At 38.2% G+C, this 14,768-nt stretch overlaps 1 protein-coding gene across 3 annotated transcripts in view; it reads left to right on the plus strand.

The window, feature by feature from the left end:
* Positions 1 to 14,768, plus strand: part of slc39a11 (solute carrier family 39, member 11) — a 197,089-nt gene that overhangs the window by 181,703 nt on the left and 618 nt on the right. For all 3 annotated transcript variants that reach the window (XM_085465569.1, XM_085465568.1, XM_085465570.1), the window contains exons 7-9: positions 12,879 to 12,948; positions 14,347 to 14,445; positions 14,529 to 14,687. In XM_085465569.1, coding sequence (XP_085321695.1) covers positions 12,879 to 12,948; positions 14,347 to 14,445; positions 14,529 to 14,687 — 328 coding nt within the window. The remainder of the gene's footprint in view (positions 1 to 12,878; positions 12,949 to 14,346; positions 14,446 to 14,528; positions 14,688 to 14,768) is intronic.

Below are 14,768 nucleotides of genomic sequence, written 5' to 3' on the forward strand. Positions count from 1 at the left end.
TCGTAAGTGGTAGCATTGTGACAGTGCATTTCAGTTCACGTAACGGAGTAACATGACAGTAGTATAGGGAGTAGTGTAATGAAATATTTTCACCAGTGGGTAATTAAGTAACAAACTACATTACTTTTTACAAAAGCTAGAATAATGTGCAGTACACTGATGTATTCATTTTTGTATTGTTTTTTCTTTTTTGTAACGACCTCAGCATCGATTGTTAGGAACTCTGCTAAATATTTAAAGTTTATACTTTACATTCGATCAAGAAGAAAAAATCGCTAGTCCACGTCCACTGAGCCAACAATCCCTATTTACAGACATGATTTAACAGTCCACTCACGTGTTGCACTCTGAACATGTGTAAGTAAACTTTGGAAGAGGCACCCGGTCCATTTGTGTCAATATAACACTTATTCATTTATCTATCGGCATCTAAACTGAATAATAAACAGTTGGTGTAGGATGCACTGCTGTACAATTTATTGGCCCCTTTGTTGTTATATTAACTTACCCAAAAAACTAAAATGTCAATGAATGAAAAGGAAAGAAAATCATGGCTCTTGTGATCGATAACATCACTTCAATACACTTGTGTTGCTACTCTAGCTCGTATTGAGACATTACTGTCACTGCCTAAGAATTGATTAATGCGTTCACTGGCAAAACACTTAATTGTGTTTGTCCTAAAGGTGGAATCACTGTTCCCCCCCTTCCAGGTCTTTGTATTGAAGTAGAGACCATTGTTTGCGAGGTAGCAGAAGAAACTCCACAGACATAAGAAGATGAAGTGAATGCACTACTCAGCAGCCTTGTCAGACCAAACTCATGGTTGTCTGTTTGTGGTGTGAACTGTGCATCAATACAAATAAAAAATAAGAATAGTTCATACATCAGACACTCATTTAAACAACAACCATATGATGATCAATATAAAGTGTGCATGTCTGTCTGTGTCAGAGAGCAGGAGAGTCGTTTAGGGATGCCAGCAAGCTGTAAATGTTACACGAGGTGTAGCAGTAAACCATGTATGTATAGTCACTCTGAATTTACAATTCACCCACCTGCTGCTGAGCTCCACAGAATACCAACAATGCAGCTTTTTTTTAAAAGCTCATTACACAAAAGCCTGTTTCCCAGCTCAGGCTGTTTTGTAGTGCGTCAGCTGGAACGCTCATTGAATGTACATATTGATTTTCTTTCTCGCTTCAAATAAGTTGTTGGAATATTAATGATGAAAAAAAATAAATCAGTCAAATAGACAGGTTTGCTCTGCAAGAGGCCTTGCACTATTAAACACTACTCAGAGGTCAACAAGTCACAGTTTTGTCAAGTCCAATAAGTTAATTAAGTTAATAACCTGTCAGTCATACATCAGAGAGAAACGGCGGTAAATGTGTGCCTATAACTATACTATAACTAAGTAATAGTTAATTCAGTTATTAATTAACTGCTGTTTGTTTATAATCTGCTTGTGAATTTTGTGTTGTCAGCATAAATAATCTTAACTCCCAGCACTCATTCCCTTTTGTTTTTCTCATAAAAGCAGAGGCCATATTTACTTTATTATTTTAATTGACTTGTGACATTGCTGAAGAGGAATGTGAGGTGCTTGCGGGGTACAATAAAGTGCCAGTAATCGTAGCACTTTTTAAGCTTCCAGAGCTGAACTATTTTGCCACAAACTGAACTCAAAACGCAAAAACTAAATACAAAAAGAATACAGCTTGTAAAACAAAATAGCTCATGCTCGTGTTTAGACTCTTCATTTCAAATTAGCTTACGCAACAGTGATTTTTATTTACACTACCGGTCCCTGAAAAAAGCCTTTTTGTATAATTCTGATTTTTTTTTTGAGGGGGAGCAGTTTGGGGGAACAACTTGAATTGCATTAAATAACTGGAAAAATTGGGGCATTTTAACATTTTGACCGGTGGTGTAAATCTCCAACTGTATTTCACATGTTTATATTTCAGTATAAGTTTGTCTGTTTTAAAGCAAAAAAAAAAAAGAAAAAGGAAAAAATCATTAGAGAAAACATTTTTTCTTATTTTGAGAGATCCAGTTCCTGGTTAGTAATGCTAAAACTACCACTAATATTAAATTTCAGAAAGACCTTTATCCACATAGATTGAAATAGTAATGTGTATGTGTTAGTCCCCATGGGCACTGTGTAGGGACGGTACCTTGCTCAGGGCTACCTCAGCCGTTCAGTGGATTCAAACCCCTGACCTTCCGATCATGGGGCCACCACTCTACCCATGGAGCTATCCCTGCCCTTTATTTATTTTTTTTCATTTTTAAATAATGTATCTCTCTCAATATACGTATAGATATATGGTCATGTGACATGTGCCACTGATTTCAGGTTTACTGCTTCTTCGGGAGTTGACAATATAGAGGCAAATGTTAGATTAGGTTCTTCTTTCAAACTACTTTCCAAATATAACATTTAAAATTATAATTATAACGGCAGTACAAAGTACAAAAACAGTTTCCATGTTTGCTGATATTGGTTGAGACATCATAGCAAATAAACTCACTAAGTAGGCTACCATAATTGCAACTTTCTGGATGGATGAGACATAAAAAAGAGCATGTGATGAATATGCAAGTTGATTTTACTTTCTAACTTGTTGAGTGAGTATCTCCATGTTATCTATAAGTAATGCAGACACATGAAAAATTGACTTTAGTGGTTTTACTATTATGTATTAAACTGCTGTCAGATTGCTGCTTCATTTTTAAAGTGACACAATATTAATTGTTTAGCGAACAGACATGAATTTGAACATTAGAACATTTGCAGTCTGAAAGTGTATTTGAGGAAAAACTCAGATCGGTTTAGATATTTGTCAGTGGTTTCGTGTCTTGAATGAACGCTTATTTCTTTTAAATGTAGGGCAGCAATAGTAAATCAAATAATTTATATTCTCTCTTTTATCTATATTTAAAGTGAAAGTAAAAATGCACTGAGTGTCAATCAGTGCTACATGCTTTTTTAAAATCAACTTTGGGGAATCATACAGCAGAGCTGACAGGTTTATTAAAATGCATTTCTTTCATCACAGTTAAAACATTAATGTCTTGGAAGTCCTCAACAGAATTATAAATAAACTATAATTCAAAAGTCCATGCATATTTGCCCTTTGATGAGATATCCACTCTAACTATTAAATGTTAAAATTGCTTACCTTGGATTTGAAAGGATTTGAAAATGAGAGTTTTATATAAAAACACAGCAGAAATTCTCGAATAATGTTACTTCACCTCTTTACTGTGGTTATAACAGCCTGTTACCAAAGGTCTCAGGTGACTTCCTTGTGCTCGTCCTGTGTTTGAGAGTTCTTATATATGAAAATGTGGAAACATAGAATAGAATTGTGAGCTGAACGCTGAGATGTGGGCAAGCAATGATTTGCTCAAATTAAAGTGTGTAATTAATAAGAATGAGCTCACTTGCTTGGATGATTTTCTGCTTCAGGCTTGATTGATTTCTATTTGTCTATTTGTAACAATAATGTCACCAGTTGAACTCTGTGTGAAATGATTGTTTCTTAAATGGTTCATAAGACACAAAATTAGGAACCAGTGTGCTGTGGAGTATTTACTGCACTGGAAAAATTATGTGACGGTCCACAAGAAGGTTGCTGGTTTGAGTCCAGGGATAGATACAAACACTTTGTTACAACAAAGAAGCCAAAAGTACCTTTTTTATTAATAACATCAAAGAAAGAGCACATAAAACTAGCAATATGTACTTTGCTCCTTTTAAGATTTTTTTATTCTTATTATTATTTTTAATAAACTAGCAGTGTTTATCCTGTTTAAAAGGCCCACTGGTGTTATGGGTAATTTTGCAGTCCTAAATTGCAATAAGAGGGACCTGTTTGCTTCTTTGAAGTGCTTCTTCACCAACTAATCATGCAATTTAACATCGACTACAAACACTGAAGGCTTTGCGCTATAATAACCTCATCATTTGATTCAGACTGATGAAAGAAAACTATTTTACATAAAACTCTAATACTGAGCAGTAATTTGTCACATTTTATGTGGAAAAAAATCTGCTTTTCACTGAGTGCCTTTCTCAACGGTGCAAAAAATGTACTTATTTTTCATGTTGATGCCCGTCTTTACCTGTAGGAAGGGAGGCTATCAGTATGCGGCGTGAACCTTTCCTTGAATAACACAAACAGCAGCTGCAAAATGGAGTGTACTGATCTTCAAAGAGGCTCTGAAGACGCAGCAGAGGCTGAGTCGGAGACGTATGGCCACCTTTTCTTGCCACCATTAGCGTTCCTCCCTGTTAGTGTGATGGATGGAGCTCACTGATTGCTAGTACTAGCAGCTGGGTTAGGAAAAAAGTCAACCAGGAAAAGAAAATTGGATTAAGTGCTAACGGTGGTTAGCACTCTTGCGTCACAGGAAGAAGGTCCTGAGTTCAATTCCACCATCTTGCCGGGGTCTTTCTGGGTGGAGTTTGCATGTTCTCACTGTGTTTGTGTGGGTTCTCTCCAGGTACTCCAGCTTCCTCCCACAGTCCAATGACATGCAGTTAGTGGGGATACGTTAAATGGAAACTCTAAATTGCCCATAGGTGTGAATGTGAGTGGTTGTCTATGTCTTTGCCCTGCGACAGACTGGCGACCTGTCCAGGGTGTACCCTGCCTCTCGCTCTAAGACAGCGGGAGAAGTGGAAGAGAATGGATGGATGATTACATTCCCTATAAGGTTAACTCTTATGTTGCTTTTAGTACATTTTTACTAATGGAGATAAAGAGCCTCAACAGCCATAAGCTGTCCCTGTAATCAATAATAATCACAGCATGCAAATTTCCAAAATTAAAAAATATATATATCAAAACATAGGTCTGGGATTTCCTCTGTCTGCCCAGTAATTATCCATTAATTATCCATAATTACAGTAAATATACAGTATTTATCCAGGATTTGTTGGCATTCTTCTAAAGACATAAATTATGGATGTATGTACATTGTATTACTTTTTTCTCTATAATCTAGATCCAGACTAACTGATTGGCTAACATAAAATCGGTTCAAAATTTTTTGAAGGATTCATTTATCATTTAAAAAAGAAATAAAGCCACTTTTAAGCATCTCTTGGTATAGTAAGCTTCTGTGGCATAAGGATTTGCTGCTTGTGTGCATCATGGGTAATTGTAAACAGATTAGTTGTTGATTATGTCAGATAAGATGCTTTGTTGGCCTGTACTGTAATTTCTCACATGATAGATTCAGTATTTCCATCAGCACAGCTGTCATTTCACACATAAATGGGCTGCTATGAGTAACTGTTTTTCCAGTCACTTCCACATTTTGTTAACTTTAGTAACTCGCCAAAAGAAAAGGGAAAGACTGCACCGTTTGTGCTGGTTTAAGGTTTTTATATTTTAAAATGTTCAATTAAGTTTGAGTGACACTTAATATTAAAAGAACAGCCAAGCAAAAGGAAATTAAAGAAAGGTTACTCAGAGCTCTCATGTTAGACTGATTCAATGAGTGCTATGTTAATGTGCATGCTCCCTAAATTAGCAAAGCAACAGTTGAGGCAGTTTTGAGTTTATATGCTGATTCAGTGAAAAACAAAAAGAAGCTAATCAGAAGAGAGTAGCTGATGACTAATGTTTGTTCAAACATAGTCTTTCTAAACCTGTTTGAGGTAAATACAGACCCTCAGGCACTATGTGAGAATTTGTTATGCACAATCGTTTAAAGTTCAGTGCATTTTACAACAGAACTTTCATCAAGGCCGCTGTTTGTCTAGTTTCTTCCAGGCCTTTGGAGTCACTTTAAATACAAAAGTTGCCACCAATTGTGTGTCTTTTGATGCTAAGTATTACAAGGTACTAAATCATGGTTTTCATCAAGCAGTTTGCATTTTGTGATGCAGCAGGATATAGCAAATTTGAAATGTCGCTTTGTTGTTCGTGTAAAGGCGAGGATTGAAAGAAAAAAAAAAGACGCAGCTTGACTTTGATGTCATTGGAATAAACTTCTCACCGGGAAATAATGTAAAAAAAAAAAATAGCACAGTGGGAAAAGTAGTGTGTCCGTGGGTGAGGAGTGGAGATTAAATGAAGGTGCAATGAAAGGAAGCGGCTGCTGTGACAATGGCCTGTCAGCAGCAGTATTGTCACAGTCGCTTAAAAGAGCATAAAACATTAGGTAGGAATTGGATAGAGCTGGTTGCTGAGCCAATGCAGACACACACAAACATACACAACTGCAACCCCAACCCCTGGGCCACGGACCGGTACCGGTCTGTGAGTCGTTTGGTACCGGGCCACGATAGTTGAGACTCGGGTGTGAAATTTATGGTTTTCAGGGTTTTTTTATTATATATTTTCATGTACTTTATATTTGGTTTTTTGTGTGTCTTACTTTGAAAGAAATATTTACACGTTACCATAGTGACCAGAGAGCATTAAGGGGCAGAGAGGAGGATGTTACTGTCAATGTTGTTGGTGCATTTCAGGAGGACGCTGCTAATAAAGTTACACAATTACACAGTGAATTTGGGTTTATTATTATATTTACAAAATACCACAGTTTTTTTTCTTGGTCCTTTATTTTATTTTGTTGTATTTATTTCCGGTCCGTGAAAATATTGTCTGACATTAAACCGGTCCGTGGCTCGAAAAAGGTTGGGGACCGCTGCTCTAGCTACCCTAGCTACATTAACAATCTCGTCCAGTTTTTAAAGTTCTCTACTGAAGTTTGTTTAAGCTGTTAAAGTTTTTCATATTATGTTACATATTATGTTAATATACAGCACCTTATTTTATGTATAATATGTCTTATGTATACAATACTACAATGTTTTAAATAGTTTAGCATATGAACGATTAGCCCCATAAGCTAAAATCTAAGGCTTCAGATCACTTTCTCACAGTAAACATGTGTCCAACCAGCTTGGTCTTAAAACCTTCTGTTTAGAAAGGACAGCCAATCAGGTTTAACCTCCTGAGACCCGAACTCTTTCATGGCATGCATTTTAAATTTCTCTTTGCAATTTGTGCTGACTGGGACCTGATGAATGTAAAAACAAAGAATTATCTTTTTATCTGATTTTGCTCTACAAGAGCCTGATATCCACATATGAAGACATTCGTTTTAAATTTCGATAAAACAGTGGCAGTATAATGTCCTCGTAAGTGGGATATCAGGTCCTTGTAGAGCAAAGTTTAGCATTGTGGTCTAGGCAACCCAAAATGTGATGTCCATATATGTGGACACCAGGTCCTAGGAGGTTAAAGTCACTAATTTTAGCTATCAGATGACACAAATAAGTGATCCTAAAGTATAACCCCATGTCCAAAACATCTATTTAATCAATTTCTTGAATTAAAAGTGAATAATTAAACTGCACTTTGTATTGCAAAATGGGTAGCAAGTCACTGTAGTCAGGTCTACCATGAGATCAACAGGAAAGGGAAAAGAATAAGCAGTAGAGAAGCAGATGTGGGTAAGACTGTTCCAGTGAACCGGACCGCACACAATGACTAAATCACCTAGAAAATGATCTTTAGAGCCATTAGAACCAAATATAGAAGCCACATTTGACATTTTTAAAGAAAGGAACAGAATGAGTCAACATTGGACTCGCACCTATCTGTCCACTCACAAAGAAGCTAACTGTGTGGCACAAATGTATCATAGCTGCACATAATGGCTTTCCACACACATCTGTGTAAATGCAGTGGGTGAGAGGGAATGAGACTCTGGGATGTTTATTTCCAACTTCCAGCAGGAAGAGAAAGGATATATCAGCAGAGAGCCAAGAAACCAAGATATTTAAGGTCAGCGTAATGATTTATTGGTCAGTATTTAACAAAAAGCCTCAGAAATGATCATGCTTGAATGTGGTGAGTACTTTTGACATATAGAAAACAAACACATAAAAATGTAAAATATCATGTTACGTTTGACCTCTGACCTCTCCTTAGAGGTCCATAGATTGATCTGAAGGTCAACCTGATAATGCCACACAAAGCTATTTGACGCTATGTTTCTTACTGCCATCGTTTGTATTGACAACATTGAGGCATTTAGGAAATGATATATGAGGATTCTAAACATCACATTACTTTTGACCTCTGACCTCTCCTTCAAAGTCAAATAAGGTCAAACTTTCATGAAAAAAGTCTTATCTTTAAAGCCATGGTTAAAACTCTTCTGCCTTTGTATTGGCAATAAATAGCATTTTATTGATTTTATTTGACCCAATTTTTACATTTCACGTCCACCTTTCTTTAAAGTTAAACCCAGAACGTGTCTCTAAAGGAAGTGCTGTCATGAGAAAGAGAATGAGCTGCCTACATAGTGAGAAATATACTGTAGTATAATGTTATGTAATAAGCTCAAGTTATACATATCCAGTTATTTAATACCCCCATTATTCATTACCTACTCCTACATAGTGTTTGTGTAATCATAGTAAACGTATGTAAGCGTACCCTTATCTAAATTTCACTGCACTAGAAAACCTCTTCAATTATATTCTAAAAGAACAAAGCAAAAAACAAAAATAATATATTCGAAATATAATATTATTTCTTGAAAATGTAAATACATTTTAATTTTTTTTCTATTCTTTTTTTAAATGTAATTCGTTTTTTCTGTCACCAATTAACTTCAAAAAATGATTGAAGTAAAGCAGACACGTTGGGGTTTTTTAAAATGAGAGTTGGCATCTTTAAAGGAAGGAGGCAGGAAACCGAAAGGCTGAACCAAGGGCCAGTAAGAGATAAATAGGAGTCATATTAAACTGTGGATCACTCAAAGCCACTCTAACAGAGTCCAGTGATAAAATTATGGAGGTGGAAACGAGCATAGTAATGGTTTGGTTTTTAACAAAAGCTCTGTGGCACAGTAAGAACATATTGTGACTTTATGGCCTTTGTCCAGGTTCCTTGTTTAACTGTTTTTCAGCAGTATGATTGTAACACCATAGAGTGAGAAATTGTCTGTATGAACAGTTTGACTGCTCGTTCTCATAGTTTCTCTATTTAAAACTCTGTTCTCTGAATTTAAACTGAGGGGAGGAACGCCGTGTTTCCAGAAAATATTCCCTCCTTTAGTGTTCGATGGCAGTGGTGGAGAGTGTGAGCTGACACAGAATGGTGACTGTAAAGGCCATAGCATATGATTCACAATTTCCATGGTGATCGAGGTTGGTGACCTATTGTTTTCTGTGCACGGCAAAAGATTTCAATGAAGAATAAATAAAAAACTCAATAAAATAAAACAGTGCAGTTTATTCCTACTCAGCCTTTCTTCTAAGACTTGATTTGTGGAGGACGTCAGGAAGGTACAAGAAATTTTTTTTCCCTCCACAGTATTTTAACAATCCACAAGGTATGCATTTAAATGCCACGAGATGCAAGCAAAGACAGTAAAACATAGGGCTCAGGGATAAAACCTGACAGGTGTGTGAGTGTTTACCACTCCCCTGCTAGCTCTGGACTGTGCTTTGGAAGAAAAGCTTCCAGCCCAGTGGACTCTTCAGCTGTGAAGCAGGACGAGAGGTCAGCAGCTGTTGTCAGAAAACTAATTCTTCATTCAAAAGAGCAGACAAAAGTCTGGCAAATAATCAGTGTCAATGCTGAAACTCATCCTGATTATTTAGGTGTTATCCAAGTAGCTGATGTAATTTCCTTAGTATTTAAAGCAGCTCATTTTGAAAACTTCTAGTGTGCCTCTAGCCTTGCACAAGCAGCTCCAAACAGTGAAACTCTCACAGCTTATGTTTTATTCAAACACAGTTGAAGGTTTTTCAGTGCCAGATTTTTTACTGGCCCTTCAGCATTTCAGACTGTTTCCGAGGATTAAGTGAAGCAGACCCACAGCGTACCCAAAGGGTGGTTTTTTCCCCATAATGCCACTACACTGTGTCTGCCTGTAATGAGGCAGCGGGAGGTTGATAAGAACTAGTCTGTGTTGTTATGAGAGGTAATAACAGGTGTTAGATTGTGATGAAGTGGTACCTCAGGTGGAGAAGTCTGTTTTGCAGGGACACCTGGTTCCTAGAAAAACATCCTGTTACTTTTTTTGGCCTCTGTGTTAGCTTTCCCCTCTTTAGTTTATCTTCTTGTTGCTTCATTTATCTCTCTCATTCACATTCTACTTGTTTTTGTATACAAGAGGTGAAATACTTTTAGAAGAAAAAGTGTTTTAAACCCTTTGAAATTACCAAGGGAAGATCAGAAAACTATGTTCTTTCAAGATTGTTTCTACAACAGGACAAATTACTAGAAGTACCCTGTGTTGTGTCTTGAGCGCCAGTTCTCCAGGCTTTTGAGAGTTTTTCTCACTCATTTTCAGTCCTGGTTTTTAAGCCACTTAACACTGACCTATGAATCAGCTGAACATAAAAAAAAACTTGCCTAACTCGAATGACAGACAACTCGCAAACACAGTCTGACAAACATCAAACAGTATTTTGGCAGCAAAGAGGTGATCCCCAAAGAGCTGAAAATGTGTTATGTTTCATTGTATGCAGTGTGTCCTTAAAAAACCTTTAACAACTTGACAAATAGAGAACATAATAAAATGTGGCTGAGTTGATGATTATCGGTAGAACAGTATCTGACGTCAGAGGAAATCAATTCAGCTGACAGGACCTGAGTGATACACCTGGCTCTTCAGTTGATCACCATCACTCATTATCATCATCAGAAATGGTCTCAATGACTGAGCGTCTGTCGTCTTTAAGACGCACTTATAGAATGAAATCGGGTTGAATATGGGGTTTGACAGATGACACGAGAACTGGAGTGAAAATCAGCGGCAACAGGTTTTATGGAGTCAAATGTCAATTCTTGGTTTAAATGGCGGTCAATATTTAAGGAGGACGTCGAGAGAGACATGCAGTGAGTGCCTACAGTTGTCTGTAAAACGGAGCGGAGGCTTGGTCAGGATTTCTGGCTTTTAGCCAGGCGGGGGGGGGGGGGTTAGGTTAAAATTAAAGGAAATATTTTTTTCAACCATGCAATACTAGCTGGAAAGCATCTGACGGCTTCATTTTTCAGCATGATGATGATGATGATGTCAAAAACACTGCCAGTGCTGTAAAAGCATACGAGAAACGACATAATGGAACACGATCAGTCTGGATTGGCCGCACCTCAACTTTGTTAAGCAGTGTGGGATCATCCTGAAAGCGAACAGAACAAAAGGCAGCCAACATCCAAAGAAGAGTTTTAATGTCCCTAAAAAGCTGAGCATACCAAATATTGACTTTCACCTCCTAAATATTGTACAAATTCTGGCTTATATTCTGTATTTCCATGTGTTTGTTTCAGTACATCGCTGCACGCGCTTCCCATTTTCCTAACAAAATATACAGAAATGAGAAGTGGCTCAAGAGTTTTGCACACAAAAAAAATTAAATATAAATGTTACCGTGGACTGTAAAAGAAAAGCGTATTTATTAGAACATGAGGTAATTTGGGCCTCCTGGAGCTCAGTCATACTTCAATTCAATTCAGTTTTATTTATACAGCACCAAATCACAACAACAGTCACCTCAAGGTGCTTTATATTGTAAAGTAGACCCTTCAATAACACATACAGAGAAAAACCCAACAATCATATGACCCCCTATGAGCAAACACTTTGGTGACAGTGAGAAGGAAAACCTCTGGCAGAACCAGGCTCAGGGAGGGGCTCTATATTAATATATAAAATGTAAAGAAATGAATAGAAGTTGGCAAAAGAGCAGAAACCATGATGTTATCTTTTATTTTAATCACACCCTCTGTGACCCTCTCAAAGTACAGTTTAGGCTGAATTCTGTTAAAAAGCATTAATTTGGTTACTAACAAGCTAGTATTAAGAAGGTAACGCGCTGTGTCTGTAGATAAAAGGTTGGATTAACAAACACAGCAAAAATTAGTAAAGAAAAACATTTGTTAATGGTGCTTTAAATGTTTCTGTAATTTAATCAGTGTGTCACACGTGATTCTAAGTGCTGTGCAAACCTCCTCCAGGCACAGTTTTACCCTTGATTCTTGTTCCTGCCTTGTTTCTATAAATCCTCGCTGTGCATAAAGAAAATAAATAAATAAAGAGACTATGAATCAGCAGGTTGTAGCTTTGTAACAACATAGCTGTTAATGCGCATGACAGGATGTGTTTGCTTGTCAGTGTTTGAAGCAGGCCACACACACACAAACACTCATTATAGATACCCTGTGACCTTTTCACTTTCAGTTTGAATAGTGTGTACTTTAAATATATGTGGCAGGCATGACAAATGAGACAAATGGGACATCAGAGGAGAGGGCTGCTGCTCAGAGTGTGCAGAGAGGCAGACAGACTGGCTCTACACACTGGTCCCAACTTTAAGAAGCCCTCACAGCACAGATAAAGCGGCTTTCCCATTCTATAGCCTCACTGTCTGTAGCATCTAAAGCAGACAATTCACAGCACCTTATAAGGAAAAAAACCCAAAAAAACCCCCACAAGACCTAATTTCTTATATTTACACTCAGTCACAGTTCAGCAATCATATTTCAATCTACAGTCTCCATCCCACAAGGGCTGCATATCCACGTATAGCAGGTTTCATAATAGAAATCTGTTTGTAAACAGCAAGACCATCCTTCAGACTGGGAACCTCCACAGGCGTTTTGCTGTTAATAGATCGGTTTCCTGTTTGAAAAGACAGCACCTAGTATTTTTCTTTCACAGTACACAGACTTTCTGTCCATGCTGATTTTCTTCACGTATTTTGTTATCATCTACAGTTTGCCAACATGTTCTTCTTTCATCCATCCCCTTAAACTGTTCTTATTCCTGTGTAACAGAGAAGCCCAGGGACATACACTAACAAAGATCAACTGTTTGTGTCTCTGCAGAGGGCTTGGCAGTAGGTGTTGGTTTTGGAGCTGTAGGAAAGACAACATCTGCTACCTTTGAGAGTGCCAGGTAAGACTGATGTAAAACCCGAGAAACAAATACAACACACGGCCTTTCTGAAGTTGTGAAAAATGGATTCTTGCTTTATTGATTGGTCTGTTAATTTGGCTGTTGAGCATTTTATCCGTCATTGCAGCTGGAGACAGTTATGGTTGAGGTTATCTGTTCACAAGCTCTGACTGGTTATTGTTACTACATTAAAAACTTCAGATAGTTGAGTTAAATACTGAAGCTGATGGTTGGCTTTTCTTATGCTCATTTTTAGCTCCATGTTGATTTTATGAGCTTTGCACAATTCACAGTTCAAAAGAAGGGGGAGAAACCCATAGTCTATAATTTGTTCTCAGTTTTAGGTCATTTCCCTTTACAGCGAGCTTTCTTTTGATTGGCCGCTCCTCGTAAACTCAAGATTTTAACAGCAAGCGAGGGGACTTCAGTGCTGTGTGTCTGAAATAATCACAATCAGGGTATCCTCTCATCTTGATATCACACAAAGCTGAGATGAGCGTTTAAAGAACTAACCTTAGTATTTGAAATGTTGGCTATGGCTAATGTGAGTATCCAACAATGTAATAGTATATAAATGATTGGAAATAAGTTCCACTTTGAAGATGGGTTTGATTACTTTAGTGTGTTTCCATGCAATCCCATAACTGTTCTCTGTTGTGTGCTGCTGACACCTAGTGGTTATATTCTGGTACTGGCGATACAGTTGGAGATCCCAGCAAACCTTTTCTAAGCCAGCAGCCTTGTCTCTTGAAGCAGCTGCATGTTTATCTGTGGATCTGAAAAGGCATTAAGATTGAAAACAATCAGGTCTTTAACAAATAGAAACAAGGTAACACTTTGATCTGCTAACAGCGTGATTGCAGTTTCAGTTACACACACTACCAAAAGCAGTTATAAAATAGAGTTAAACTACACGTGTAGATACTGATTAAACACAGGCTGCAGCACTTATTAAAAAATATTGTTAAACCCAGGACCCACTGCACCAGTGTAGGGTCTGACAATGAGTCCAAGGATTTCATTCCAATACGTAATAGCAGTCAGGGTGGCTTTGCCTAACCTGTGGACTTCTGGGTCCCGCTCCATGGACCTGCCTCCCCACACCATCACTGACCCATGGCAAACAAACCAAATTGGTCCCCGCTGCTTATCCAGACCCTTTCTGAAGCTTGGGAGCAAGCTCAGGGTGAACCTCCTCTGATCTGTGCGGTTGACCTTCCAATTCTGGTATTCAATGGCAAATGCCAATCGGGCTATGTGGCACTGGGCATTGAGCACAGGGCCCAGTAGAGGACGCTGGGCCCTCAGCCCACCTTCATGAAGTCTTTTTCTGATTTAATATTTCATAATATTCCTTGTAAAGAAAAGTTGGGTGACTGATTGTTTGTGTTCCATCAGAAATTTGGCCATTGGTATCGGAATCCAGAATTTCCCTGAAGGGCTGGCAGTGAGCCTGCCCCTCCGCGGGTCAGGGGTCTCAACATGGACAGCCTTCTGGTAGGGAAACCACAGGTTTCTACTCACTGTATCAATCTTCAAACAGTGTGTAGCTTCCTTCATTGTTGGTGTTCTTCCTTCAGGTATGGTCAGCTTAGCGGTATGGTGGAGCCTATTGCCGGGCTGCTCGGCGCCGTAGCTGTTGTTGTGGCAGAACCTCTATTGCCATACGCGTTGGCATTTGCTGCCGGGGCGATGGTCTATGTGGTGGTGGATGACATCATACCTGAGGCGCAAGTCAGGTAAAAGTGAAAAGGAGGAGTTACTTTTGGGGTGGGGGGGTCAAAGCTAGATTACTTGTGCAAGAGGTCTAATCTATTACC

This window comes from Copadichromis virginalis, linkage group LG8 (genome assembly GCF_057382275.1).
Source record: "Copadichromis virginalis isolate Kocher_CV1m ecotype Utaka linkage group LG8, C_Virginalis_male_GT1.1, whole genome shotgun sequence".
Lineage (NCBI taxonomy): Eukaryota > Metazoa > Chordata > Actinopteri > Cichliformes > Cichlidae > Copadichromis > Copadichromis virginalis.